Raw genomic sequence first — 27,133 nt, forward strand, 5'->3', positions numbered from 1 at the left:
TGTCAAACTGTCCTCCTTCTTATAGTTATGTTTTTTTTCTATGTGACATTCCCTGACAACTCTTAGGATGGAGAATCAGGCTTTATTCAGAATAGCCCTTTCTAGTTAAAATTTCCACATTTAAATAAAACAAATACCATTTCATTCAACTTAAAATTTGAAAATCAGAAATAATGCTCTATAATACTGAAGATCTTACTTAACATAATTTTCAAATGATTTTGGTTGCTGTATTTTCATTCAACCACTGGTTTAATCCTAGTCCTCGGTAATTCTATTAAGTGGAGCATACAATATGCTCAAAGGTCAATTTTATCCGAGGCCTCTTTTCATCATTTTACATAAATTAACACCCTCACTCTCCAAACTCTTCAACCCGCACTATTTTTTCTTCAGAGCACTTCCCCATTAGGCATTACATCACTAGAAATATGTTTAATAACAGCTTTTGGACAACTTTGTTCGTTTTCTTCACTACCATTTGTTAGGTTAGAACAGTCTGGCACCTGGAGCAATCGAATACTTGAAGGGAGCTGGTTGGTTGATGGACAAATATCTCTAAAAGCTATTTAAATACAATCATGCACACAGAACAATTCAAAAAATATTTTTTCATCTTGACACCAAGTGATTAGCATATGTCCTAATGAAATCAACATTTGTTTTCTATAACATCCCTTTATCTGTAATCTAGAAAACATATCAAACGAGTAAATGTGTTTGGCATTATTTGCTCCTAGAAAAGACATTCAAGGATTACTCATTTCTTCCATAGGGGCTCAAAAGTATCAATTTAATGACCATTCCTGTGTTTAGCCTAAAATAGTCACTTCGGTCTTATTCAGGAATCCACTTGTCTGCATAATTTCCCAAAGGCTATCTGCAAATTTTATACATGGTCTAAGATATAAATTCTCTGAGCCCAAAGATTTATTTAGTCAACTAAACACCTTAACTACCTTAGATGTCTATTTTCATTTGTTTGTTTTCATATTTGAAAGTCATTGTCATTCTATGAGGTACAAGAAAACATAGAAAGAATATCGAGTACTGCGTATTTTTGCCTTCTGTAGTTATAACTACAAATAAAATTTGAAACATTATTCTAAAATACTGAGACTAGCTTTCCCATGAGCTGTAAAGGTAATGTGAGTGAAAACATTTAAAAATCAGGCAGTCCAGCAGGTTAAAAATTGTGTTAGCAACTACAGGAATCTGACCAATTGTGAAATATCCGAGATAATGAAAGTGCTCAGGCTGGCATATTCTCAAAAGCCCACTTTGGTTTAAAACATTTACCTCTGTGAACATGGCCAATTATATAACTGAAAAACTTCTGCTCTTCAAAACTTTAGGTGCTACTCATTAAACAAAAAGTCTCAGCAAACTGTATATACTTTCAAGTCAAAAGAACACATCGTTAGAAACTAGAAAAATATATTTTGGCTCCTCAGCCCCCTCGTTTAGGTCATGTAACAGCAAGAAATTAGGGCGTGTCGTATGCATAGTAAGCTTGTTCTGTAAGTGTTGAGTCATATAAACTTGCTAAATCAATAGAAGCAGCTTATCAGAAGAAGAGTTTCCTATCTTGCCTTGCAATAGAATCAAATGATGGGTTTCCTCAGAAGCAGTAATGTGGCATTTTTTAGAGTCCACTGGATGCTATTCAGAAAATAAAATTAGGATGTCATCTATCCCATTATCAAATATCTTTTAAGGCAAAAGTGACTACAGTTGTGAAGTCATTTGGAAACAGTTAAAAGATCTACATAAATACAAACTACAAAGGACCCCCTTATATGCCTGTAAAATTTTAAAGTGTTAAAGCATGCCGTAATGCTACATCCCTAATTTATTGATTTGGACATTGCATTGAAGTGTTTCTGATAAATGAGTTTCGAGATTCCAAACTGAACTCTCCATGTTACAGGTAAAATAGGGAGCAACAGTAACTGCATTTGGAGATGTGAACTAGGAGGATAAGGATTAGGAAGGCTTTTTTTCACACTGAATTTAATTATACCATGTGTATTAGTAAATATAAGGGGACCATCCACACTGTGTTCTATATGATAGTCACCTGTGAGAATTCATCTCCAGTGCTGTCAGCTTCTCATTTTTCAGGAGAAACCAGAACTATGAGTTTTATGTGAAATCCCTCAATTTTTAAATATTAACAATTACTTTCTTTAAGCAATGCATAGATAAAACTACTTGGCTGTACCCTGAACAGGGCACCTTGCCAAGATGGCAGGGAGGGGGAGGCTGCAAATGGTGGTGGTAAAATTCAGACTTCTAGAGGAGCTGGGCTTGAAGCTGGGTGGGGGTGGGGGCAGAGGGGTGCTTTTTCTTTATTCTCACAAAGGTACCTGACAGACACAATGGCCCTGCTTCTTTGCAATCTCTGGATTAGATGATAGAATTAGAGCATTAAAGCTGGAGATAATTTATGTGCCATATATCTTTAAGGATGACCTTATTCTGACAACCCAAGCAGCTCATCTGCTAGGCCTTTTTATTCTTCCAGCAATGGCAATGGATTGCACTTAACTTTCTTATTGTTCAGTGATATATCTGTCTTTATACACTGTCTTTAATAGTGCCAGGTACCTGTGTTACTGTGTATAGTGAAGATGTTTTATATATATATATTCAGCTGAACCCTAAATATTTACGACCAAATATAACAGATACAGCTATAATAGCTTTTAGTTATGAAAATTTTTTTAAAAGTTCTGGAAAACTTCCAAGATTTTATAGAAGTTATTTGTAGAAGTGGGCTGGGCACAGTTAGATGTGTTATGTGTATTTAAATAATTCATGCTTATAAAAACAGCCATTGGTATAAGGATTGGTTTAAGACTTTTAAAAAATTGATAAAATGTTGAAGTACAGAATTAAGTAGTTCCCAGTGAGGTTTTCATCACATAATAAGAAGAGCATACAGTAGACATTATTGGCACACATGGGCTATCTGGAAACTCTCTAGTTATTATAAATCTAATAACACAAAAATCTAATGGCATAGAAATATGCATTCTACTTCCAGTGCTAGTCCAATCCTAGCTACTTTCTCAAAATTCTTAACATCAGCTCGGTGGGGTTTGCTATATATAAATAGTCCATGTTTGTTATACAAAGTATTAATTTCTCCTTTAAAAAAAAATCAAAAATCTCTATTTTTAAAGATTGGAGAGAAAAACCAAAGAGGTGGAGAAAAGAAACTATCATCAAAGGTTTGTTTAAACTTAAATAAAAAGATGTTTACTACCTAGTCATTTTACAACCACTTTAAAACTTTTTTCAATTTATATTCAAATGATTTTACAGCAAAAAAGATAAGTATACAAGACTTTCATTTCCATTAAACTTATCTACTAACAATCATCTTAATAAACAAAGGAGAATTGAACTGAGAAGGATAATGGAATATAAACTTAAAGGCTTTAAAAGCAGATATTATAAAGATGAAAAATTGTACATCAATGTCTTAATTGTATTTGCTGACTCCTATAGCTTAGTGCAAGAAGCCAGGGCTGCCACCCAGTGGCAATGTCTTTTAAAATGATTTTAAGATTTAAAGAATAAAGAATATATATTTAAAATAAAACCTCATGAATTAAATGACTTCAATTTTAACATCAGAAATTCTGGTGTATTTAATGTCTGTTTATAACATTAAGGATAGAAACATTCAATTGCCTAGGCTGCATTGTGGAAATTTTAGAAGATATTTATGACTTCTTACTGTTTACTAAGTTTTAGTAAATATTTTCAATTAAAATACAAAAGGTTACTTTGCTTAAATTTGTACCTCCAGAATTTATAATGGGAGGAAAAGCTATGACCATAAAAATACAACTGGTTTTCTTCTGTGACCTACAGAAGTAGATTCGATATTCTATAGCAGCCTCTCGTCCATATACCCAAACTTCTGCTTGGTAAACAAAAACATAATAGAAGCACCTACAAAAATATATGATTTAAAAAATACTTTCTGTAACCATGAACACATCTCACCTTTTCCTTAGGTATACACAAATTTTAGTGTCCCAGTCAATAAAACTCAAAGCTGAAAGGAGGAAATGAAAATAGTAGAAATACTATGCCCAGTAATTACTGATATTTAGGGATGGGGTAAAGGGGAAATCACTTGGCCTCCAATTTCCCCAAAATTTGGCCATAGCTTTTTTCACATTGGCACAGATAAAATATCCTAATATATAATGCTTTGGTAAAATAACACTAGAAAAAAAAATAATTCTACAGCATCCATTGAAAAGCTAAATATCCCAGACTGCTTTGTCCTCTTGAATAAACAGATGAGAGAGAAGCACCAAAAATTCTTAGAAATTTGGAGATTTTTGTTTCCAACAGTTGTAAATTAAAATTGTATGATATATTTTCTAATCTACATCCCATTTGTTTTGCTTTACAGTGAAGACAATGAATGAATTTTTTAAAATAATGGCAGACACAAGACACTTGATATTTACAATGGCTTGTGGCAGATACAATATAATTTCTAATTTTCCATTTATTATTGCTATTTAGTCACAGAAAAGATTAACACTCTCCAAGAAATTTATTTTAGCATATGCCATATATTGATATAATAATTTTATATGAAGAGAAACCATTGAGGCAGTGACTAATATGGTGCCCTTACAAGGAAATAAAGGAAAGGCAATGAAGAAATTCTTCCATATAAAGATTTTTCTTTCAAAATATAAACCTTAATATTAGAAGCAAAGAGAAAAACAGCAAAGGAAACAATAAAACAGAAGACTAAGGATAAGGAATTGCTCTATGCAGATGTTTTGCATATGTAGTATATAGGTATGGAATGAGTTATAATAAAAATACTTATGTATTATAGTCAATTCTCATATAGAGTTAGGAACAGCAATATCCAATCTAGCATGACTGGACTGACATTTTCTCAGTCCTCGATTACATGATGAATTAGAGCTGTGCAGCAGTCATTTCTGGTCAGCAGTATCATGATAAATGCTTGATAAGATATAATTTTTCTCCTTGTTCACTTGTAAAAATTGGTGCCTTTTTGTAATGTTCTACAAGTTCTTCCATGGTGCTGAATTTACGCTGCCCAATGCAGTAGACAGTCTCTTTTAGTTGGACTTTAAAATGCTTGTTTTTCCCTTGTGCTTTTAGTGATACTGAGAAATCATTTGGCTAAAAGAGAAAAAACATTCAGGGTAAACATTCTGAAAGACATTAACATTTTATATTAAATAACATCTTAAATGTGAGCATTTATTAAATACTAGGCACTACTATGCCAAATTATTTAAACAGATTATCTCCTTTATGCCTAAAAACAAATCCATTTTACAGCTGAGAAAATCAAGGCTGAGAGAAGCTAAGTTGTTCAAGATCAACTGTCTAGGTCACAAAAGAGCCAGGATTCAAACCCAAACAGTCATACTCCAAAGTCCCTTAACTAGCGTGTTCTACCTAACACCCACAGCAAGTCATTTAATTTAACATGGGAAGCAGCTATTTTCTGTCCAGTCAGACTACTGGAGAAACATATGAGAAAATCCAAGACATCCACTGATTTTAAATTAGTAGCTAACAGTAGTTGTCATTACAGAGTAGCTGATAATATTCTGAATTCTCAAAGATGAAGGACACAAAAATGAGAACTAATATAAACTTATGAGGTCATAAACTCATACGCCTACAAGGGGCCAAAAACAAACAAACAAAAAAGTAAACAAGTGACAGGGTGGATATACAGAGGGAACTACAGTGCCACTCTTCACTATCATCAACCACCTACGCTTCCCGAGGGGCTATGCTTAGGCCCTAGTCTAAAGGAAGTGACCACTTAGCTATGATTGTTGCCTTGTAGGCGCACTGGCTCAATGATGACAGGTCTTCCTATTTTAAAAAGAGAATCTGATGTCTGAATCTTTATATCTCCCAATATTTAAATATTGATAATAAATTCAAATGTTTAAAAAACATTCTGCAGATTAAACAAAATACGCCTACGACCTTTACTTTAAAAATTCTACTGCTAGAAATAATGGTATATTTTGGCTACCATCTATACTCAATTACTTATAAGAAAATACACAGTATTCTGCAATTAAGCTACTTCTCCAATCAGACTTTTTTAAACCTAACTCTTTTTGAGTAATCTGTATTAACCCAAAAGCCTCTTTTTGTACAATTACCGCCAGAGTTTTAAACAGTGGGCTTCTTCAAAACATCCCATACTTATAGTTACTTTACCACCCACTCCAAGGTCACTCCCTTCCTAACTCCTCTGCCCACTGCTTGTCCTGGAAAGCAGAGCCAGGTCAGGCATGTAAAAGAAAACAAATCCAACCACCTGCTCTTCCTGAGGGATTATATAGAAGCCTGATTTCCTGAACTTCACATACATTGGCAGTTCAATTAATCTCAAGCTCTTTCCTCTCTCTTTTTCTCCCTCCCTCTCACACACACACATATACACACACGCACACACACCCCCCTACTACTCGCATCACCTAAGATAATCTTGACTTTTCTTCAACCTTTTGTACAATCACACATTCACTTTTGTATAACTAAATACACACAAAGCCAATACTTATAATGATTTGAAAATGGAAACAGCATTCTTCCTTTATCAAGGAAAAATAAAGGCCGTTTTTTAAGGGAAATGAGTATCATCAAATAGACAGTACCCAAAAGAGCCCATATAACTATCTTCTTATTCAATTTTTATGGTGTTATAGTTTTATTGTTTTATAAGTATTAGAATAAAATTTATTTTATTGCAAATGTATTTTAAATACTGTGTTAAAAAAGTTTTTCGAGGTAAGAAAAATATTTCAACTTCCAAACAACCAATTTATGAAGAAACTTAAATACCGATTTTTTAAATTTAGAGATTTCCTTCATTTATAAGGACAGTGCATCCAAAATGCAATTTAAGAAATGTTTTCCCAGTTTAGTCTACTGCACTATTCTACTCTCAATGAAGAAGCCAGCGTTAAATTTTCTCCGTTTTTCAGTTTAACATAACAGAAAATATTTCAGAAATGCAAAACCAACAGAACTAGACAAGGCCAAAAAATCCAGTGTAGTATCTCCCCACTAGGGCTATATTTTATTCAAAATAAATACAGTTGGAAAGTGCATTGCCTTTAGCTTCAGAACATTTATGCTTATATCCCAACATACTACCTGGTTAATTTTAGTAAAGCCTCTCAAATTTTCTATTTATTTTTTTAATACCCAGAGCTCTATTTCTATTTACCTTTGAAAACCAACTTACCGAAGACTCACTATCACGAATGAGGAAATCACCTTCGTGCCCTCTTTCATTTAATGCCATTTCTGCTTGATGCCTGGTGACTTTCCCATAATACCAAGGATTGCCAGCAAACTTTCCAGTGAGTGAAGGCCTAATGTAATCACACTGTGGAGGTGAGGGTTCCAAACCTGAGGTTAAGGGATTATTCTGCATGATGGTAACATAGTTTTTTGGCACCAGACCGACCATTCCATTGATCTTCCTGCATTTCCACCATTCAGGGTCATTTTCAGGTTTTTCAATAACATCCATTACATCTCCTTTCTCAAAATTAAGTTCTTCATCATTGGACGAGCTGAATGGGTAAAGAGCCTGCACCACATGCAACACTTGCCCAGTATTTAGGTTATTGACGACTGCAGCTAATTTCTCTGACAGAGAACCCACATGGTCACCCAAAGGGCTGTCACCTTCCTCAGTTACATAGTTTGAAGGGAACCATCCAACTTGTCCATTGTAGCTACCTCGCCACCACCCATCACTGCATTTCTCCATGACGATCACCTTCGTCCCTTTTATCAATGATAATTCGTCCTCTCTCTCTGCCATGTAGTTAAATTTCACATATGCAGGCATGTTGAGGTCATAGAGACGTTCTCCTGGGTCAACAAAGCTATCATCAGCAGGAGATGCAGAATCTGGCACACTAGGTTTTCTTTTCACTTTCCCAATGCCTGTTTAAATAAAAGGAGTAATGAGAAGAGAACACAAAATGATAACCAAAAAAAACCCCCAACTTATTCACTATCCAAAAAAGATCTTCAAAACTCTGTAGTTTTTTTAACACTTTAAACATAGATAATAATTTTTTTTAACATCTCCATGACTTATTTATTTTATAACTGGAAATTTTTATCTTTCAATCAACCCCTTCACAAATTCTTTTCAAAACCGAACACTTATATGACAGTTTACCTTCTCATCTTTTTAGTCAAAGGCACTGAAATAACTGCATAACATAATTATAAAGTTGTCCTAAATTAATTTTAAATGTAAATACAGACTTCTCTCATAGCTACAATCTAATTACATAAAGGCTCTACCAAACCTATATTCTTTTTGTCTTACTTTTTTTGCCTAAATTCTACAATTAGCTGTATAGAAATAAAACAATAACTTAAATTACAACTTGATATGCAACATAAAATTGTAGCTATGCTAAGTTCCAAGACCCAGGCTGTTCTATTACCTCATATGTTTATTTTAAAATAATATATTATTTACTTGCTTGCCTCCTCTCACTCCATTCACATGTAGCTCCACAAGGACAGGGATTTTGTCTGTGTTCATGCATGTAATTCCAAGAATCTCACACGGTAGATGCTTAATATATATTTGTTGAAAGAAATGAGAAAATCACCATATGGTACTATCATCACAAATGTATGCTACATCAATGAGCCTTTTCACCACTGCTCATTTCTTTCTTTTTTTTCCCCACTGCTGCTCATTTCTTAGCACGAGACTTTGTGTTCTACTTTTATCGAGAAAACTGAGGCATTCCTCGGTAAAACTTCTCAAATACCTTCTCACTCTCAAAAGGCTCATTACCTCACTCTTTTTCTTCACCCAACTCTGTAAGCACTGATCCTTCAGGGTTTTTTTTTTTTTAATATTTTTTTATTTTTGAACTATAGTTGGCATGCAATATTGTATTAGTTTCAGGTGTACAACACAGTGATTAGACATTTACATAACTTACAAAGTGATGCAGTCCTGGGTGGTACTCCAGCTCCTACACTGGTCAAGAGAGGTCACTGAGTGTGCCAGGCCAAGGGCCTCCTGGGAGGGGCCCAGGTGTAGACCAAGTTCAGCCATAGCCTGTGTACTTCTAAGGCCACATGGTAAGAGTCACCAAGCAATTTGCAGATAGCTGCCACCTATGCTAGGCTTTACAGGTGACTCAAAAGGCCACACCAGGAACCAAGGCCAGCTGTTGCTAGTGCCAGGCTTGGGGCTGCTCAGCAAGAGGTTCAGGGCACACCAAGATCGGTTGCTGCTTCTTTGGGTATTACTGTGAGCCTTTAAGAGATTTTAGTAAAGTCCACAGCATGAGCCAAGACAGGTCATTTGTATGGAAAAAACCGCTGGAGGCAGTTTGGGTTGGCCTGCAAGTTGGGAGAGGTGGGGTCTCAGGGAATCATCTTGGCGGAGCCACCTGTGTTAACCAGGCTAATGGAGACTCAGGTACGGTGGCCACCTGCATTTGCATGTTGGGAGTGGGAAGGGCTCAACAAAAGAACAACAGATAGTGCCTGCACTTCTGTCGGAGAGAAAGCCACCCTTCCAACCCTCACTCTGAAGCCAGATAACTGTTCCTCCCCATGTGTCCCTAGCACTCTTTGAGCAACTGCCCCAGTGCTGGAGCTCAGAGCAAGTTGAGTATGTCACTCAGAAGGTCCATACATGTGCAGGCTCTTTAAGAGGAATGTCTGCTACTCCTGCAGTCCTGTCTCTTTCAGCCACAATCTCCCCTGGTTTTTACAGTCAGAGATTGTGGAGACTTCTCTTCCTGGCACTGGAACCCTGGGCTCGGGAGCCTAGTGTGGATCTAGGACCCCTCACTCCTCGAAGTGGGGTACTCTAGAGCCATGATAACCCTCCTGATTCTTGATTGCCACACGTGGTTGTGGGACTGGTTTGTTTCGCATCTCTCCTCTTCCTATCAGTCTTGGGGTGACCTCTTATGTATGTCCCCAATTGTAGGACTTTTGTTCAGCCAGACCTCAGGTGACTCCCAGTGAAGGTTCTGTAGTTTCACTGTAATTTTGATGTGGTCATGAGAGGAGGCAAGCACAGCATCTACTTCCATGCCATCTTGACCGGAATCCCTTCTGGGTTCTTGCTACCATCTTTCCTGCCTCCTTTGAAACTCTTGGCCATCCTCGTTTCCCTCTTACTCAGTCTCTCCTGTTTCTAAAAACACACTCAGATTGCTTCTATTCTCAAATAAAATTACTTCAATTCTGCTACTACTTGTAAACTATGCCATTATTTAAAAAGTCGTCTATCTTTTATCCTTCAACTTTTCATCACTCACTCACTCCTAACACTTATAATCTGGTCACCTATCTCTACCATTCTACTAAAACTACTCAATTAAAACCATTATTATAAAGCTATGTCATGTCTTTACTGCCAATCAGTTCCTTTTAGAGTACTCAAACTCTACGCAGCAACCAAGATCAAGGATTACTTTCTCCATCATTTTCTCCTGAGAGTCTCCTGTTTTGCCTACTGACCTGTTTAAATATTCCTGGTATCTCTGTTTGGGCTCCTCTATACCTTGTTATAAAATTGTATTTTATTTGTTTTAATTGTCTAACTCCTTAAGAAGAGAATGAGCTTCCTAAGGACAATAAATTAGATCTCATTATCTTGTTTGTCCAGTGCTTAGCAGTATCTACACTAGTAGGAACAAAGTGAATGTTTACTGAATGAATAAGTGAAGGATTCCTTAGCTAAAAGTGTTTCTCAAGATACCATGCTTGGACTTGTCCTCTACTTCAAGGAAATCATATACCTTCATTTTCTATAATTTCTATATAGAAGGTTTTAAGGTCTCTTTGCAGCACTAGGCTCTTTCTGGAATTCAAGCACTACAACTCCAGTTTTTACTAGACATCTACAGATTGTACCATAGCACCTCAAATACAAACACCTATGTCCAAATAAAACATCCATAAACCAACCTCCTCCCTCCCAATTTCCTTTTTTCTGATTAATGGTATCATCATGTTGAAAAATCCCCACATTAGGGATTTCTGCAGAAGAGAGAACTCAAGGCCTCCATCCTTCCAAAAAAGTAATTAATGAGCTGACAAATAATAGTCAGAATCAACTTTTGCAGAACTCTGGAATCTAGTAAAAAACTTACAAAAACTAGGGCAAGGCTTAGTGAAGAAGCTGCCGCTTTGTAGTAAGAAAGCGCTGTGGCATTTTAAGTTGCCTGCCTACCATCTCTTACATCCTGGTGGAAGTGAGGATATCAACCTGTACTCCTAATGCCAAAAGGAGCAACACAGATCTTATTCTTGAAGAATTATGATTGTGGGTTTCAACCTATCTGGCAGCTACTTGAAGGACCAGCACAATGGCTTGCCCTGGTTTCACCCAACTTGGAATATTCCCAGGGTTAGAGTGTCTTTAGCTGAAATCATTTAATTGATGCAGTAGCTTAGGGCAAGGGACAGCAATTAGGACAAGTAACAGACATATTGAAAACCCCAGGAAGGAAGAGTTTGTGATAAGATATACATAGGGTGATAAGGGCTTTTAAAAACTCCTGTGTATAACAGAGAATCAAGAATGCTATACACATCGCTAGGACTGGACATATGCTTAGTAAAGTCCTAAAAGACCCTAAGCTTTCACTTATGGTTGCTCTTTAGGCTCTGAAGACTCAGTAAGTGATGGCTAAGGCAGAGTTATAAATAGTCTGGTTAAGAGTTAGAAGAGTATTTTTTTCTTTTTCTTTTGGTTCCAGATGCTTAAGAGAACTGTCAAAACACTAGTTGACCAGTAAGCAAACGGATCATACTTCAGTGGCCACACGTGACAAAGAATACAGATTTTATAAAAAAATAGTTTAAAAGTCACTAAACAAGCAAAAACAACCCGCCATAAGAAGCAACAAACCCTAGACAGGGTATAGAATCTGAAAGAAAAAACAATAAAAAATTCTATATCTATCAAAACTATCCTTCGAAACTGAAGAAAAAATTAAGACACTCCCAGATAAACAAAAACTGAAAGAGTTCGTCATACTACACCTATGCTGTAAGATAAATGCTAAAGGGAGTCTTCCATGCTTAAATGAAAGGACACCAAACAGTAATGTAAAGTTACATGAGGAAATAAAGAACAACGGTAAAGGTAGCTCCACTGATAAATATAAAAGCCACTTTGCAAATGTATGAAACAAAAATTTCAAATCTAGGTTAATGGGCACACAATGTATAAAGATGGAACTGTAAAGAAGCAAAGTTTTATCTACTATTGAAGCAAAGTTTATATTAATTGTAGTTATGTTAATTGTCATTAATTGTAGTCCCCAAGGTAATCACTAAGGAAAAACTAAAAAAAAAAAAGTATATAAAAAGAAATGAGAGGGGAAACAAAATAGTAAATCAGGGGGAAAAAAATCAATTACAAAAGAAGGCAGTAATAGAGGAATTGATGGGAAAAACGGTATCAGACACACAGAAAACAAGAAGCAAAATATCTGAAGGCCTTCATAGTAAAGTAATAGTAATTACTTTAAATATAAGTGGATTAAAAGGCTGGATTAAATGGCAGCAAATGAATGAATGGATTTAAAAATGTGAAAATTACTCAGCACACTCAAACAAGTGATGGGTTAAAAAAGAAATTGTGTTCTATAAAGTCACCATGAGTAACTGAATTAGCAAATACTGAACCTCTGGCTCTTAGAGGAAATACAGGGTTAGGTCCTACAAGCCTCTGTTCACAACATTTTTATCTACCAATCAATACATAACCTTGTCTTACATGAGTTTCTTTTTTAAAAACACTTTATATAAATTGTTGATTCATTGTCATTGAACTCATGGCCACCATCACTAACTTATGTCTGAGTAAAGCTTACCTAACGCATGTATTTTTTCTGTAAAGCAAATCAGTTTCTTTTTGTTTTTGAGCTTAGTAACTCTAGAGAACACTTCAACACTAGGCTTAGGGGCCATTTAAACAAAAAAATTATTCCCCAAAAAAGCACAAATATGCAAAAACAAACAAACAAACAAAAAACCCAAAAAACAAAACAAAACCACACACAAAAAACAAAAAGCCCAAAACAAAACATGGCAGTAAATAAACAGACTGTGAAAATGACATCTATTTACAGTATGAGAGCTGAAACGAGAAATAGAGCATTATCTTGTTCAACCTCAGCTGGCAACATGTACATTGGGCAACTCAAATATTTTGATACTCTGCACATGTCTACAAGTATCGACTTGGGGCTTACAAATTAAATAAGTTTTAGCAAGCAGGCAAATTCACTATATGGAATCTGCAGAAAATAAGGATCACCTATACTAGCAAATTGAATATAGCAGCATATTAACAGAATTGTACATCATGACCAAGTGAGATTGGTCCCAGGAATATAAGGGTGGTCGAACATATGAAAATCAATATTATATTCCACATTATCAAAATGAAGTGGGGGAAAAAAACCACATGATCATCTCAACTGATGCAGAAAAAACACTGGACAAAATCTAACACCTTTTCATAATAAAAAGAGTCAACATGATTGGACTAGAAGGGAATTTCCTTAACACAATTTCCTTTCCTTTAGTGGAAAGGAATAATCTTTAATCATAGATGACATGACTTCGTGTAGAGAAAATCCTAAAGAACCCACAAAAAAAGTTGGAATAAATGAATTTAGCAAAATTGCAAGATATAAAATCAACACATAAAAATCAGTTGTATTTCCATGCACTAGCAATGAACAATCTGAGAGAAAATTAACAATTCTATTTATAATAGCATTAAGAATAAAATATATAGAAATTTAATCAAGAAGGTGCAAGACTTGCACACTGAACACTACAAAATATTACTGAAAGAAATTAAAGAAGATCTAAATAAATGGAAAGACATTCTGTATTGATAGATTTAAAGACAAGAGTTTTAAATGGCAATCCTATCCAAAGTGATCCACAGAGTTAATGCAATCCTTACCAAAGGTCCAAAACCCATATTTTTGCAGAAATGGAAAAGCTGATCCTAAAATTCATATTGAATTTCAAGGGATCCACAAAGAGCCAAAACATTCTTGAAAAAGCAAAACAAAGTTGATGGACTCACACTTCCCAATTTCAAAGCTTACTTACAAAGCTATAGTAATCAAAACAGTGTGGTACTGGCATAAAAAGACAGACATATAGACCAATGGAAGAATTGAGAGTCCTGAAATATATCCATACACTACGGTCAAATGATTTTCAACAAGGATGCAAAGGCCATTTGATGGGGGAAAGAACAGTCTCTTCAACAAATGGTGCCTGGATAACTGGATATCCACATGGAAAAAGAATGAAGTTGGACTCCTATTTCACAATACACATAAAAATTAACTCAAAAGGGATCAATGACCAAAATATGAGTTAAAACTTGAAAACTCTCAGAGGAAAACAAAGTCTTCACGACTTTGGATAAGGCAATGAATTCTTAAGATGTGACACCAAAAGCAAGCAAGCAAAAAAAAAAAAAGAAAAATGAGATAAATTGTACTTTACTAAAATAAAAAAAAATTTGTGCAGAGGACACTATCAAGAAAGTGAAGACGACCTACAGAATTAGGAAAGAATATCTGCAAATCATAATCCTTATAAGAATACATACATATCCAGAACATATTAAAAAAAACTCTCAGAACACAAGAGAAAGAAAAATATCCTATTTCAAAAAGAGGCAAATGTCTTGAATAAACATTTCTCCAATGAAGATATACAAATGCTCAAAAAACACACGAAAGGATGTTCAACATCATTAGTCATTTGAGAAATGCAAATCAAAACCACAATGAAATATCACTAGCAGGATGGCTATAATAAAACCAAACCAAACCAAAAAAAAAGAAAATTAACAAGTATTGGTGAGGATATGAAGAAATTGTAACTCTTCTTACACTGCTAGTCAAAATGTAAAATGGTCCAACTGCTGTGGGAAACAGTTTGATGGTTTTTCAAAATGTTAAACACAGAGTTATCATATGATACAGAAATTCTACTCCTAGGTATATACCCCACAAAACTAAAAAAAAGGTATTCGAATAAGTATTTGTACATAAATGTTCACAGACTCACTATTCACAAAAACCAAAGGCAGAAACAACACAAATGTCCATCAATATATGAATGGACAAAGTGATATATTCATATAATGTAACATATCTGCCATAAAAGGGATGAAATGGTGACATGTGCTATATAACATGAATGAATCTAAAAAAAAAAAAGCTAAGTGAAAACACACAAACACACACACACACACACACACACACACCCCCCAGATACAAAAGGTCACATATTGTATAATTCCATTAGTGTGAAATAGCCAGAATAGGTAAATCTACATAGACAGGAAGATTAGGGATGAAGGAAATGGATAACAGAGAGTAACTGACTGCTTAACAGGAATGGGTTTCCTTTGGGGTAATGAAAATGGTCTGGAATTAGACAGATGTGATGGTTGCACATCATTGTTAATGTACTAAGTACCACTGAATTATACACTTTAAAATAGTTAATTGTATATAAATTTTCTCTCATAATTTTTTCCCCCTAAAATCAAATCCTTAAGAATCAGCATATCCTTTCTGCCAAGACTTCCCATTCCCACTATTCACTCACTTGAGGTCAGGCCTATAATATTGTGCTTGAGCCTTCAATACTCTCTTTAAACTAGTTTCCTTACTGATCCAACCTGTCCCACTTCAACCCATCATCCATATCATCCAGTCCAATCTTCTTATAAATACAGCTGCAATTACATGACACTACTGTTCAAGAGCCAACAGTAGCTCTTCACTGCCTATCAAATTAAGAGAAATAATCTGCTTAGAATTTACAGCCCTCTTTAGAATGTCCTCAGTCTTCTTTTCTAGGCTTATCGTATGGACTATGGAAAACTGCACAGACCTTGAATCAGACTCTGGGTTCAAATTCCAGCTATATCACTTACTAACTTGAATCTCAAGCAAGCTACTGCATGTTTCTGAGCTTAGAAATGGAGAAAACACCACTTACCATGAGAGTGTTGTAAAAACTGAATAAATTAATGTAAAGTAATATAGTACATATAGTAAATGTTAAACAAAAGCACCTTTCTATAATGTCCTGCACTGAAACTATGCTATATTTTTAATAAAAATGGGGCACTTAACTCCTCAAAATAGATATTTCCACTTCCATGACTTAGTTTACCTTGTTTGCTAGTTTCTTCCCAAAACTCTGTTAAAACTTCTACCTCTCAAAAATCTACCCATTCAAGAAGTGACATTTCAAATAACTTTATTATTTTATCCATCTTCCCACTCCATGTTTCTCAACATCCTTCATTTCCCACCCTCAACCCCCATGATATGTACACTTTTTTTTTTTTTTTTTTTAAGGCAAGGCAACCCTTGGTTGACCTCACAGATTGCAAGGATCTTGTCACCTTATGATCCCTTATTTTTTTTATTTTTTACGCCTACAGCACCTGGTCTTCCTAAGTGGTCTCCTATCCAAGTACTAACCAGGCCCGACCCTGCTTAGTTTCGAAGGTACACTCTCCTTTTTTTAAGCAACCTAACACCTTGTACTTCTGAGGTCCTCGTATGATAGCATTTCCTGTTTGTCTTTTAAGCACCTCTATTAGAATATAAGGCTCCTAGAGAAGAGCATTCTGTCCCACTGGTCTTTTGCATTTTCTATACTTTGAACTATGTACACAGCAATAACTGTTGGTTAAATCGATTAAAACTAAATACTAATAAAAGCAAATACAAAATTTTAAACTGGAAAAAAAAAAAAAAAGCTTGTATGAAATGACATTTTTAATTCTGAAGAAGATAATCGCCAAGACTTCATACACAATATATACAATTATACACTGTCAAAAAAAAGAATGAGGAATTTCTGGAGAAACCCAACAATTAAAGTCCCACATGGGAAAACACCAAAAACACACAAAAAACAAAAAACAACAAAAAAACCCTACTTTAATCTTAGAAGCCAGAAATATTTCATCAAAAGAACATAAACTCAAAATATTTGTTTTCTATATAACGCAAAGCCTTCTGTGATCTCTCTTGTGAGCATGTCTTCAACCTCATACCTGTTAAACTAATGCTACAGCCATACAAGCTGTTACCAAAAATCCCATGCCTTTTCAAGGCTTTGAGCCTTATGCAAATGATATTTTTATGCCCTAAAACACTCACCATCCTTATTCTTCAAGACTCAGTCATGTTATCTTCTCTCTAAAGATTTCCCTATCTCTTCCCAAAATAAGTGATGTATTCCTCCTTTATGCTCAACACACCAATATTTGCTTTCTTGAGATCAAACATGTTTTTAATCACCTATCTATTCCCAGAACCTGGTCATATTAAGTGTTCTATTACTGTTTTTCATGTAAATGACTGACAAATGCATGCATAATCAATAACTAGCTTTTTTTTACCCTGCTTATAATTCCCCTGAAAGGAAATATTTATTGTCATTTGTTTCTATTGCTAAAAATGGTCCTCGTAACCTCCTATCAATGAGAGTTGATGCAAAAGTATTTTATAAAATTATACAAATATAAAACATTAGTATCTCTTAATTTCTCAATTATGTTATAATCAGCAACAATTAGATCATTCTACAACAAGCAGACGACTCCCTCAGGTCAATGTATTTTTTTCTAAATTTTTCCCAACTTCAGTTAGTTCACTACAATCCTCCTAATCCCAATTAGTCCTTTTTGCATTAAATCTTTCTAATTCATTGCTTATTTGACTCTCATTCTTTCTCTACTATTCAGTCATAATGGGTACACTAAGAAAACTCTAACAAAATAGACCCTAAATTTAAATTTTAGTTCTGCTACTTAACTGGTTAATTTAATGTTGGTCGAGTTATTCAATCTTCTTTAAACTCCAGTTTTCTTGCTTGTGAAATGAAATAAAGTTTTTATAAAATTTTTTTTAAAGTTTATATGTAAAGCATTCAGTATAGTGCATAGCACATGACAAGCATTTAATCAATGGCAGTTATTACTTTCCTACCCCCTAATGTTTCTGGCATTTACTTTTTCAAAAACACTTAAAAATTTATTATAGCATTATACAACTGGACCTGGCCAAGGTTGGAAGAGAAATGCTCAGGCCTAAACACTGAAGATGTGCACAACTGTGAGGCAGTCATTTTTATTGTTAGCTTTGTTTAAAAAAAAAAAAAAAAGTGTTACTTAGTACAGCTTCTAATCTTCCCCTCACTCTCAACCACTGGTCTTACTTCTCTCTTCCTACAGCACTGTTTCTGGACTAAAACAATGTATTATTAACTCCTCAAAATAAGCACTGTGAATACTCCATCTTCACATGATAGTTGTCCTCTTCTTAAGGTCAATCGTTATACCCATACCTATTCCTTATGTAACCTGGTTTTCAAATCCTTGATATACTACTGCATGCTAGTATTTAGAAGCATCTGAGTTTTTCAATATCATTGTTAAAGTACATCTATCCAAAGCAGATAAACTATGCCATGTTTTATTTGGCCAGCAAATACTTAAAGAAGCTATTGCATCCTTTCACCTGAGTACCCCATAAATTTGAATCCATGACATTATGAACTATGCTGAGATTTTTTTTATCATCTACATTATTACAGCAGTTCTTACTAAATCTTTTTACTTATGTAAACTGCTGGCAAGCCAGATTCTCAGCAATTTTTTTCAACTCCTTTTAAAAACTTAATGTAGAATTTTTAATTAACGTCCCTAATCATCTTGTTTATTTCTATATCAGATTTTAGCCTTCAGATATATTTCTGAACCTAAAGTATTTGTTATTCTTCCAGTGTTAGGTCTTCTTTATGTTAAGCATGTCATTTTTCCTCCATCTAAATCACTGAGTAAATAAATGTTCAATAGAATGAGGTCAAAGAAAGTATTTTTCTTTCTTTAGGGAACTATAATTCTGTTCTTATGGTCATAGTTCTTCAAAACCAGTTTCTCTCTCATGGATTCCCCCCATTTCCCATTTCTATGGCACATGTAACTGATCAGTTGTTTATCAGGCGTATAAGACTTTTAGAGTTCAAAGGGACTTTCCAGGGTCATATGGTCTTGCCCAACTCTTTCATTTATAAATAAGGTATAGGAAATCCGGAAAGTTTAGTAATGTACCCTTGGCCACATGGCTAATAACTGGTATATGGAAGCAGAACTAAGGAATTCTAAATACGAATATATGGTGTTCTTTCCATTACAGGTCTTAATTTCAATTTTTGTATTATCTGTTCATCTACATGAAATAAGATAAATTATTGGTTTTGATTATTCTGTTTTATCTAAAACATTGTGCATTTTTTGTTTTAAAGGGTATCACACAAGGAGCAGATATACTGTTTCCTCTATTTTTTAAGTACATTCAGGGAATAGGTGGGTGAATAGCCTGTCTCTACTTTTAAGCTGCAAAGCATAATAAATACAAATGTGGACTTGCTGAAGATAGTGAGAAAAGGCATATTTTGGTTACGAATCTTGAATCCTGATCCTGAGCCGACTAATGCACATAGGATTAACCATCAACTAACTTTCTAAAACTCAAGAGAGAGAATAATTTTATCATTATATTGATGACATATATTGAATCACTTTTACACCCTTTCTGGTTGATTTGTCATCAACATTATTTATGACCAAATTTATATATGAAATCCACTGTATTATTAACAATAAATAACCACCACCATCTACCTCCCCAAAAGAGTGTTAAGTTCTGTGAGAGTTAGTATTAGTGTTCATTGTATGTTTTTTGCCTGGCTTGCAGTAGGCTCTCAATAAAAATATGCTGCAAAACAAATTAATTAATTAATAAGCTCTTTAAAAAGAAAACCCAAAAAGCAGATCTAAAAATTTTATAACTCCCCAAAGAGTAAACAAGAGATACAGTCCAGGATTCACTTGGCCACCAGAGTTAACTAAAGAAACAAAGGAGTCCTAATATTACAATTACTACATTCTTTTTCAATAAAGTGCTTGCTCCTTTTCCATTTCACATTCCCCAGAAATTGATAGGTAACTCATTGTTTCCTTAGACTCCTTATACATAAGACTTCTACAACAATTCTTTTGTTCATTTTTCAAAAAACACCAAGAAAATGTTGAGACCAAATCAACTTCACTGTATAAGATTATAAAAAGTTCATCAGCAGATAGAAAGATTAGGCTCTTGTAAGTTAGTATTACTTTATGACCTGAACTCAAAAACAAGCCAAAGAATTCATTATTTTCTTTCAATGTTTTCATTTTCTTTGTACTCAGCTGCTCTCAAAACTCATTTCAAACTATCAAATCTCATATCTACCAAAACATCAATTTCTAGCAATCCTTCACTGATTAAATCAAAACATTCTCTTTGCTGGTGCCTGTATTGAATGTCATCTACATTGTTCTTCTAAGAGGTAAGTAAAAAGTACTAAAACAATATCATGTTAATTCAAATGTTGAAGATCATTTTAAAATCATGTTGAGATTAAAGGAATTTGCTCACCTAATCCTCTTATCATGTTAATATATTTACGATTTATTTAATTCACTTCAACTGTCTGTGCTAAGTTCAAAGTTACTGAATTAGAACTTTATCAAACTCAAATCATTTATTTCTATCCATTTCTTATTTGTTATTTAAATATTGATACTAAAACATTTAAAAACTATTTTACTTATCAAGTCAAAACTAATATTATTTGATGTATCAAACCATTTAGCTTATGTTTCATCAACATAAAGCACCAGCCTATATAAACTCACCAGGTTCTCTCCCTACAGTTTTAATTACAAAAGTGAAAAATCTAATTCAAAAACTACAAGAAAACTATGGATTTAAGAAACAGATTAACTTACTGAAAAAATCTTTAAAGGCGTTTAACAAATCCATGTTGAATAAAAATCCTGTGTTTTCTTTTGTCAGGTTTGTCAGCACAGCTCAGGATAATTCCCAGTGAGCTTCCTGGTCTGTTCTGCAACACTGAAACTCCCCACACCCAGTCCATGTGACCTGGCCCACACCCAAGCAATAAAAAGTTTTTTTGAGGCTTCTCTCTTTCCAAAACTTTTTTTACCCCCAATATAAGGGAACCTGTAAAACAAGTATAGCATAAGGCCACAAATCTGACCTTATTATTCAGAATTATTTTGAAGAAGCTTTAAAGCATATATATTCTCAATAGCTGAAAATATATTTATGTATTCATTTTTTCCTTTGTTTTCTCCTTTTTTTTCTTAACTTTCAAACAATGTCTCCATCAGCACAATCATTATGAAACAAATCCTTTAATTATACGGGACATTTAAGTTACCAAAAAAGGGTTCAGAAATTCTGAGAAAGGCGAGAAGGCTGTCTGATGGAAAAGCTGGATTTATATCATTATACAGACTACATCGCTAACTTAAAATAACTTTCCCAAGTACCCTGGAATGTAGACAGCAGTAACTGTAACACAGAAATAAAGTTAACAGAGATATCCTAGGACTCAATAATATCAGAAAATGCTATGGAAGATTTTGTGCAAGTATTAACAAATAATAAAAATTTTATCTAATTGGGCTTTTAAAATTTATATGTGGTAATATATAAAACTGGGATATTCTTCCTTTCTGCTCTATATTAGTTTTTTCACTATCTTTTGTTAATTACTGTCGCATTTGCTCTAGTCCCAGGATACCAGCATCCTTATAAAAAGGAACAGAAAAGTGTTATCTAGGTGCGTTCCTAGTCCTTTCTGTGCCTTCATCATTGTGAAGCATACTTTCTTGATAGAAGTTACCTTAATTTTCCTCAATACCTCTACTCAACATGCTTTGAATAAATGTCCAGTATTTACAAAATAAGAAGTATTCCTGGTTCTAACTCTGGTCATTTCAGCTATTTAAGGAAAATCTTTCTGATTTGTCTTACATTTAAAAACTAATAATAACAGTCTTAATTGCAAAAACCTTAAAATCTCAAAAAAAAAAGTACATACAAAAATTAACTGTCATGGCAAAAATTCAGAGTAATAACTTAATTTATTAAATTACCTTTAGAATACTGGAAATGTTTTTAGCTCAGAAACCAATATTCCCATACTTTATACTCTACTTTTAATTGAACTATATTTTAATTTTTACTATCTTACAATGGTTAAAAACATAAGAGATTTGTCTTCTACTGCTGACAATTGAAAGAACACTCTAGTCTAGAATGACAATGATGTTGAATAAAAAATCAAAACTAATGTAAAGCAGTTAGTCAATAATATATTTGTCAGTCATGCCACATTACTCCCAAACTATCTCCACAAAGAGCAATTTTACTTTCTCTTCTACATATTTGCAAAGAACCATTAAGTAATAGAATGCTTGCATGCTTGCCTAAATACAAAAAACATGAAGTTCTGTCCCTCCCAATTCCTTCCTGTCAACCAGGGAGAGTTTAATTTAAAAAAAAAAAGAAAAAAAGAAAAAAAAAAAGAGGCTAGTCCTCATCTGTGCATATTTCCTTCCTATCAGCTCTGCCAAGGCAAGAGTGAAGCAGATTCCACTATCTCTGACCCTAATGGAGTGCCAGTAAAAACAAACTTTACAGTTAGAGGAAGGAGAAAAAAAAGAAAATACGAGAGATCAGTATTACAGTAACAATCCACAATTTAAAATTGTTTTATCCAATATAAGAAGAAAACAATTTGTTTTTAAAAGTGAAGTTCAAAATGTAAGCCATTAGATGTTAAAGCAATGTGCCATGCAAAATAAATTGCCTTAATGACAAGAAGGCAATTCTTCATCTCACTAATTTATCCCTGTCTCAGTTAGATGCAGAATTTGCCTAACATCCAACAGTCACTCATGGTTCAAGGAGCCCCTGATCAGAGTTATTTCTGCTCCTTAGCACGACTCTGGCTTGATACTTGAATTCCAATCAGATCCACTGGCTAGATTTATAGAAACTGCCCATTAACATATGAGACCTTTACTGGTCTCCTGACTTGAAAACCTGCTACAATCCAAACTTACCTTGTCTAGCTGAAATTCCAGTCCTGGCCTTTTCTAGTCAATTCTGCCCGCTGCTCCCAAAATTCTGTACAAAGAACCAAGCTCTAGTATCTACTTAAAAGAAAGTAGTATTGTTGCTGTTTTAACACAAAAATAACTTACCTAAAGTATCCTTTAGGTTTTTTACAATAGATGCTTTTCGAGCACTGTTTTTCCTTTCCACATAATTAGAAGGCACAAAACCTGTTTTATTCAGGGAATTTCGAACTCGCCACCAAGACTTAGAATCATCCAGAAGCCATAATCTCTCATTCTTCTTGATGTCCAGTTCTTGTTCTTGTTGGGCCACATAATCAAATTTGGCTACTACCACCACTTCTTCTGCCATCTTTCAGCAGCTTCAGCACTATAACCACATAGAAAATAGTTTTATAAGGTTTACATAGTGGTAGTCTACATACTTTTTAAAAGAGATACACCTAAAAACCTAAGACCACTGAAAGGTTAAAAGTAAAAATATGGAAAAAATATAAATACCAGGTAAATTCTAATCAAAACACAACTGGTGTAGCTATATTAATAATGCACAAAAGAACTTTAAGGCAAAACCATCACTAGTGACAAAGAAGTTCCCTGCACAATAATAAAAAGGTTTTATTCAATATATATAACACCTAAACTTATATGTACCTATAACATAGCTCCAAAATAGATTGATAAGACTATAAGGAAAAATGGACGACTCTATTGTTGCAGAGGACAATTTCTAACATATTTATCTCAGTAATAAATCAAGGAGACAAAAAAGTTAGTAAAGCTAGAAAAGAACTGACATCACAACCATTTAGTTTGATTAATAAACATATAAAAATATTACTTCCAAACAGAATACAAACAAAACATATACAAAAATTGATCAAACGCTAGGTCATAAAGGAAGTCTCAACAATTTTCGTGTACTTAGTATCTGACAACCATAGTGTCTGACAACCATAACAATAAGATAGCTTTTAAAAAACCTCATATGTTTGGAAACTTCTAAAAACTCACGAGTCAAAAAAGAAATAGTAATATTTCAAAAATACTTAGAAAATAATAAAGACTATACTGCCAACCTGTGGGATGCAGCAGAAGGAGTATGTGGAGGAAGATTCTTAGTTTTAAATAGCTACATCAGAAAAATAAGAAAAGCTAAAAATAAATTAATGAACTGCACATGTGCCTTAAGCAGTCAGAAAAGCAGAATATAAAGAAAGTAGATAAAAAGGAATACAAATAAAAAGCAGAATTTAATGAATAAAATAAACATATAGAAGACTCAACAAAACAAAAAGGTAGTTCTTTGTCATAACTAACAAAATGGACATAGTTCTGGCAAGAATGAGCATTAAAAAAGAGAAAAGCACATCCAAATACCAGGAATAGAAGGGAGTCATAATTATAGATATAGACAGTCAAAAGACATGGCAATATCATAAACTTTATCAATAAATCTGAAAACAAGTAAAACATATAAATTTATAGAAAATAAAAACAAAAGTAGTAAAATTAAATCAGTCATTAAGAAATCTTCCCATGATGGTTTTATAGGCAAGTTCTATTAAAATTCAAGGAACAAATAATTCCAATTTATACAAACTCTTAAAACAAAGGAAAATTACAAACCTAATAACTCTCTCTTGAACCTAAGTCAGCTGTTTTCTATAGAGATTATTTTACATAAACAGCTACTCCTGGTTTAGCAAGCTAATAAATACCGGCCTTTGGTTTTGCATATTGGATTCTTTTTTCTCAACAATGAAGCAAGTTCTTCAACGTTCTCAGGGAAATGCTTTTAAATCTAGAATTCAACATTCACTAGCATTCAAGTGTAGACAGTTTTGTATCTACAAGGTAGATACTTTTTTGGAGGCAGTGCAAGGACCCCAAAACTACCATACATACAGCAGCAAAATAACTCATAATGCTAAAAAAGGACGATGATGTGGTAATCATGAAATAATGATAAACAGAGAAAACCAGAAAAATTAACTTGTATCTTTACAACTTTCCTGTTTGAAATTACTTCCAAATAAAAAGTTATAACCATGTCTAAATAATTGCTGGTATATGATATAAAAAATTACAACAATGAGTGATAGACTTTTTGAGACACTAGTAAACAAAGAGATTTTTTTCAGGGATATTTGGGCACTGATTCAGATTCCTTCCCTGTGGGGACACCCCTGTCCCCATAATTAAAATATAAATTTAATGAAATTTAATCCAAGGTCCCAATGAAATTTATTCTGAAACTTGAAGAACTGATTTTAAAATTTACCTAGAAAACTAAACATAAAACTGGCAAATATTTTAGAAAAAATAAGTTGGTATAACGACACTATAGGTTGTATGCCCAGCATTCATTTTCTCTTTTCCTAACAATATCCCTGCTATGCTTCTACTTGCCACTTCAATATTATTTTAGCCATGCAACTTAGGGGATAGACTCTAGCTTCACAAAGGTGTATTTGGGTTAATCAAAAGCCCTCTCTGCATATTAGAATCACTTACAGAGCTTTTTAGAGACTAATCAGTCTGGAGTGTCACCTAGGCATTAGTATTTTTAAAAGCTACCCAAGTGATTCCAATGTACAGCCAGGATTGAGAACACATCTAAACAAATCATGACAATCTCTCCCTTGCTAGATACGTCCACATTAACTCACGTAAGGGAACTTTAGGGAAAAGTTGACTGGCTTTTGAGAAATATAGTAAAAGCCTCTGTACAGTAGTCTCCTCTTATCCACAGGGGATTATGTTCCAAGACCCTCAGAGGATGCCTGAAACCATGGATAGTACTGAACACTATATACACTATGTTTTTTCTTATACATACAACGCTATGATAAAGTTTATTCTTGTGCGTTGAGGCCATTTAAGAAAATAAGGGTTACTTGAATGCAATCACTATGATACTGCAACAGTTTATCTCATAACCGAGACAGCTTCTAAGTGACTAACAGGCAAAGTAGTGGATACAGAGGACAAAGGGATGATTCACAAAAGTGACAGTGTGAGAAGGTGCGGGATTTCACCACACTATTCAGAACAGCACACAATTTAAAACTTATGAATTGTTTATCTCTGGAATTTTCCACTTAATCTTTTCAAACTGCAGTTGACCATGGGTAACTGAAATTGTGGAAAATGAAACCATGGATAAGGGAAGACTACTGTATTTTGTCATGGACAGATGTGAGGCCTAGAACTACTGCAGCCATCCTGTCATCAGCTGGAGAATGAAGATGACAAGCAAGAGAAAGGACAGCTGCTAAAATAAGCACTGAAAACTGCCCTCTTAAAACCTCCAGTTCCTTGAGCTAATAAATTTATTATGTTAAGACAGTTTTTTTATTTTCTAGCTGAAAGTTCCCACTATAGGCAAACATACCCTATCAGATATCAAAATGCACTAAAATGTTAAGGCAATTTAAAATAATATGATATTGGTGCAAAATCAAATAGACCAGTAAATAGAGATTGAGGTTCAGAAACAAACACACATAGGTGGCTTTAGAAGCCCCCTTCTCTAATGTACTAGCTATGCATTCTAGTTTAGGTCTTTTTAAGGTAGACAGAATACTTCAAAGCACTTATTACAAATGGATTTTTGTGTATTTTCCTCCAAAGATTTACAGTGGTCTCATCTATACCTAATGCAAAAGCAAGTAATTTTTTAAAGCGACCTCCTTTGATTAAGTCTTTCCAAAGCAATCAACTTAGTTTTCATAAAACAACTTTCTTTTAGCACAATTTTTATTTATATAAAATATATAAAATTATAGTAGAAAGCACACCTGAAAGAAACAGTACATCTAACTCTTGGTAAGTAGACTGAATTGAATCTTGGTAAGAGTAGAAATATATCAAGGGTATCAAGTTTTATGTTTCATATGTAAAGGTTTAGTTAATCAGATAAGTCAAGTTAACTAAACTTCTGTGTGTATAAACATGCAAATATATGAGAATTTTATATGTAACAGGTGGCAT

General features: G+C 34.0%; 1 protein-coding gene across 2 annotated transcripts in view; it reads right to left on the reverse strand.

Annotated features, from left to right (window-relative positions):
• Positions 1 to 3,241: 3,241 nt before the first annotated feature.
• NCK1 (NCK adaptor protein 1) overlaps positions 3,242 to 27,133 on the reverse strand; it is a 74,795-nt gene continuing 50,903 nt past the window's right edge. For both annotated transcript variants that reach the window (XM_015585801.2, XM_006907215.3), the window contains 3 exons: positions 23,264 to 23,507; positions 7,298 to 8,010; positions 3,242 to 5,196 (listed from right to left, as the gene is read on the reverse strand). In XM_015585801.2, the coding sequence (XP_015441287.1) occupies positions 5,002 to 5,196; positions 7,298 to 8,010; positions 23,264 to 23,489 (1,134 nt within the window). In that variant the 5' untranslated portion in view covers positions 23,490 to 23,507 and the 3' untranslated portion in view covers positions 3,242 to 5,001. The remainder of the gene's footprint in view (positions 5,197 to 7,297; positions 8,011 to 23,263; positions 23,508 to 27,133) is intronic.

The sequence above is a fragment of the Pteropus alecto genome, unplaced genomic scaffold (assembly GCF_000325575.1).
Source record: "Pteropus alecto unplaced genomic scaffold, ASM32557v1 scaffold92, whole genome shotgun sequence".
NCBI classification, from domain to species: domain Eukaryota; kingdom Metazoa; phylum Chordata; class Mammalia; order Chiroptera; family Pteropodidae; genus Pteropus; species Pteropus alecto.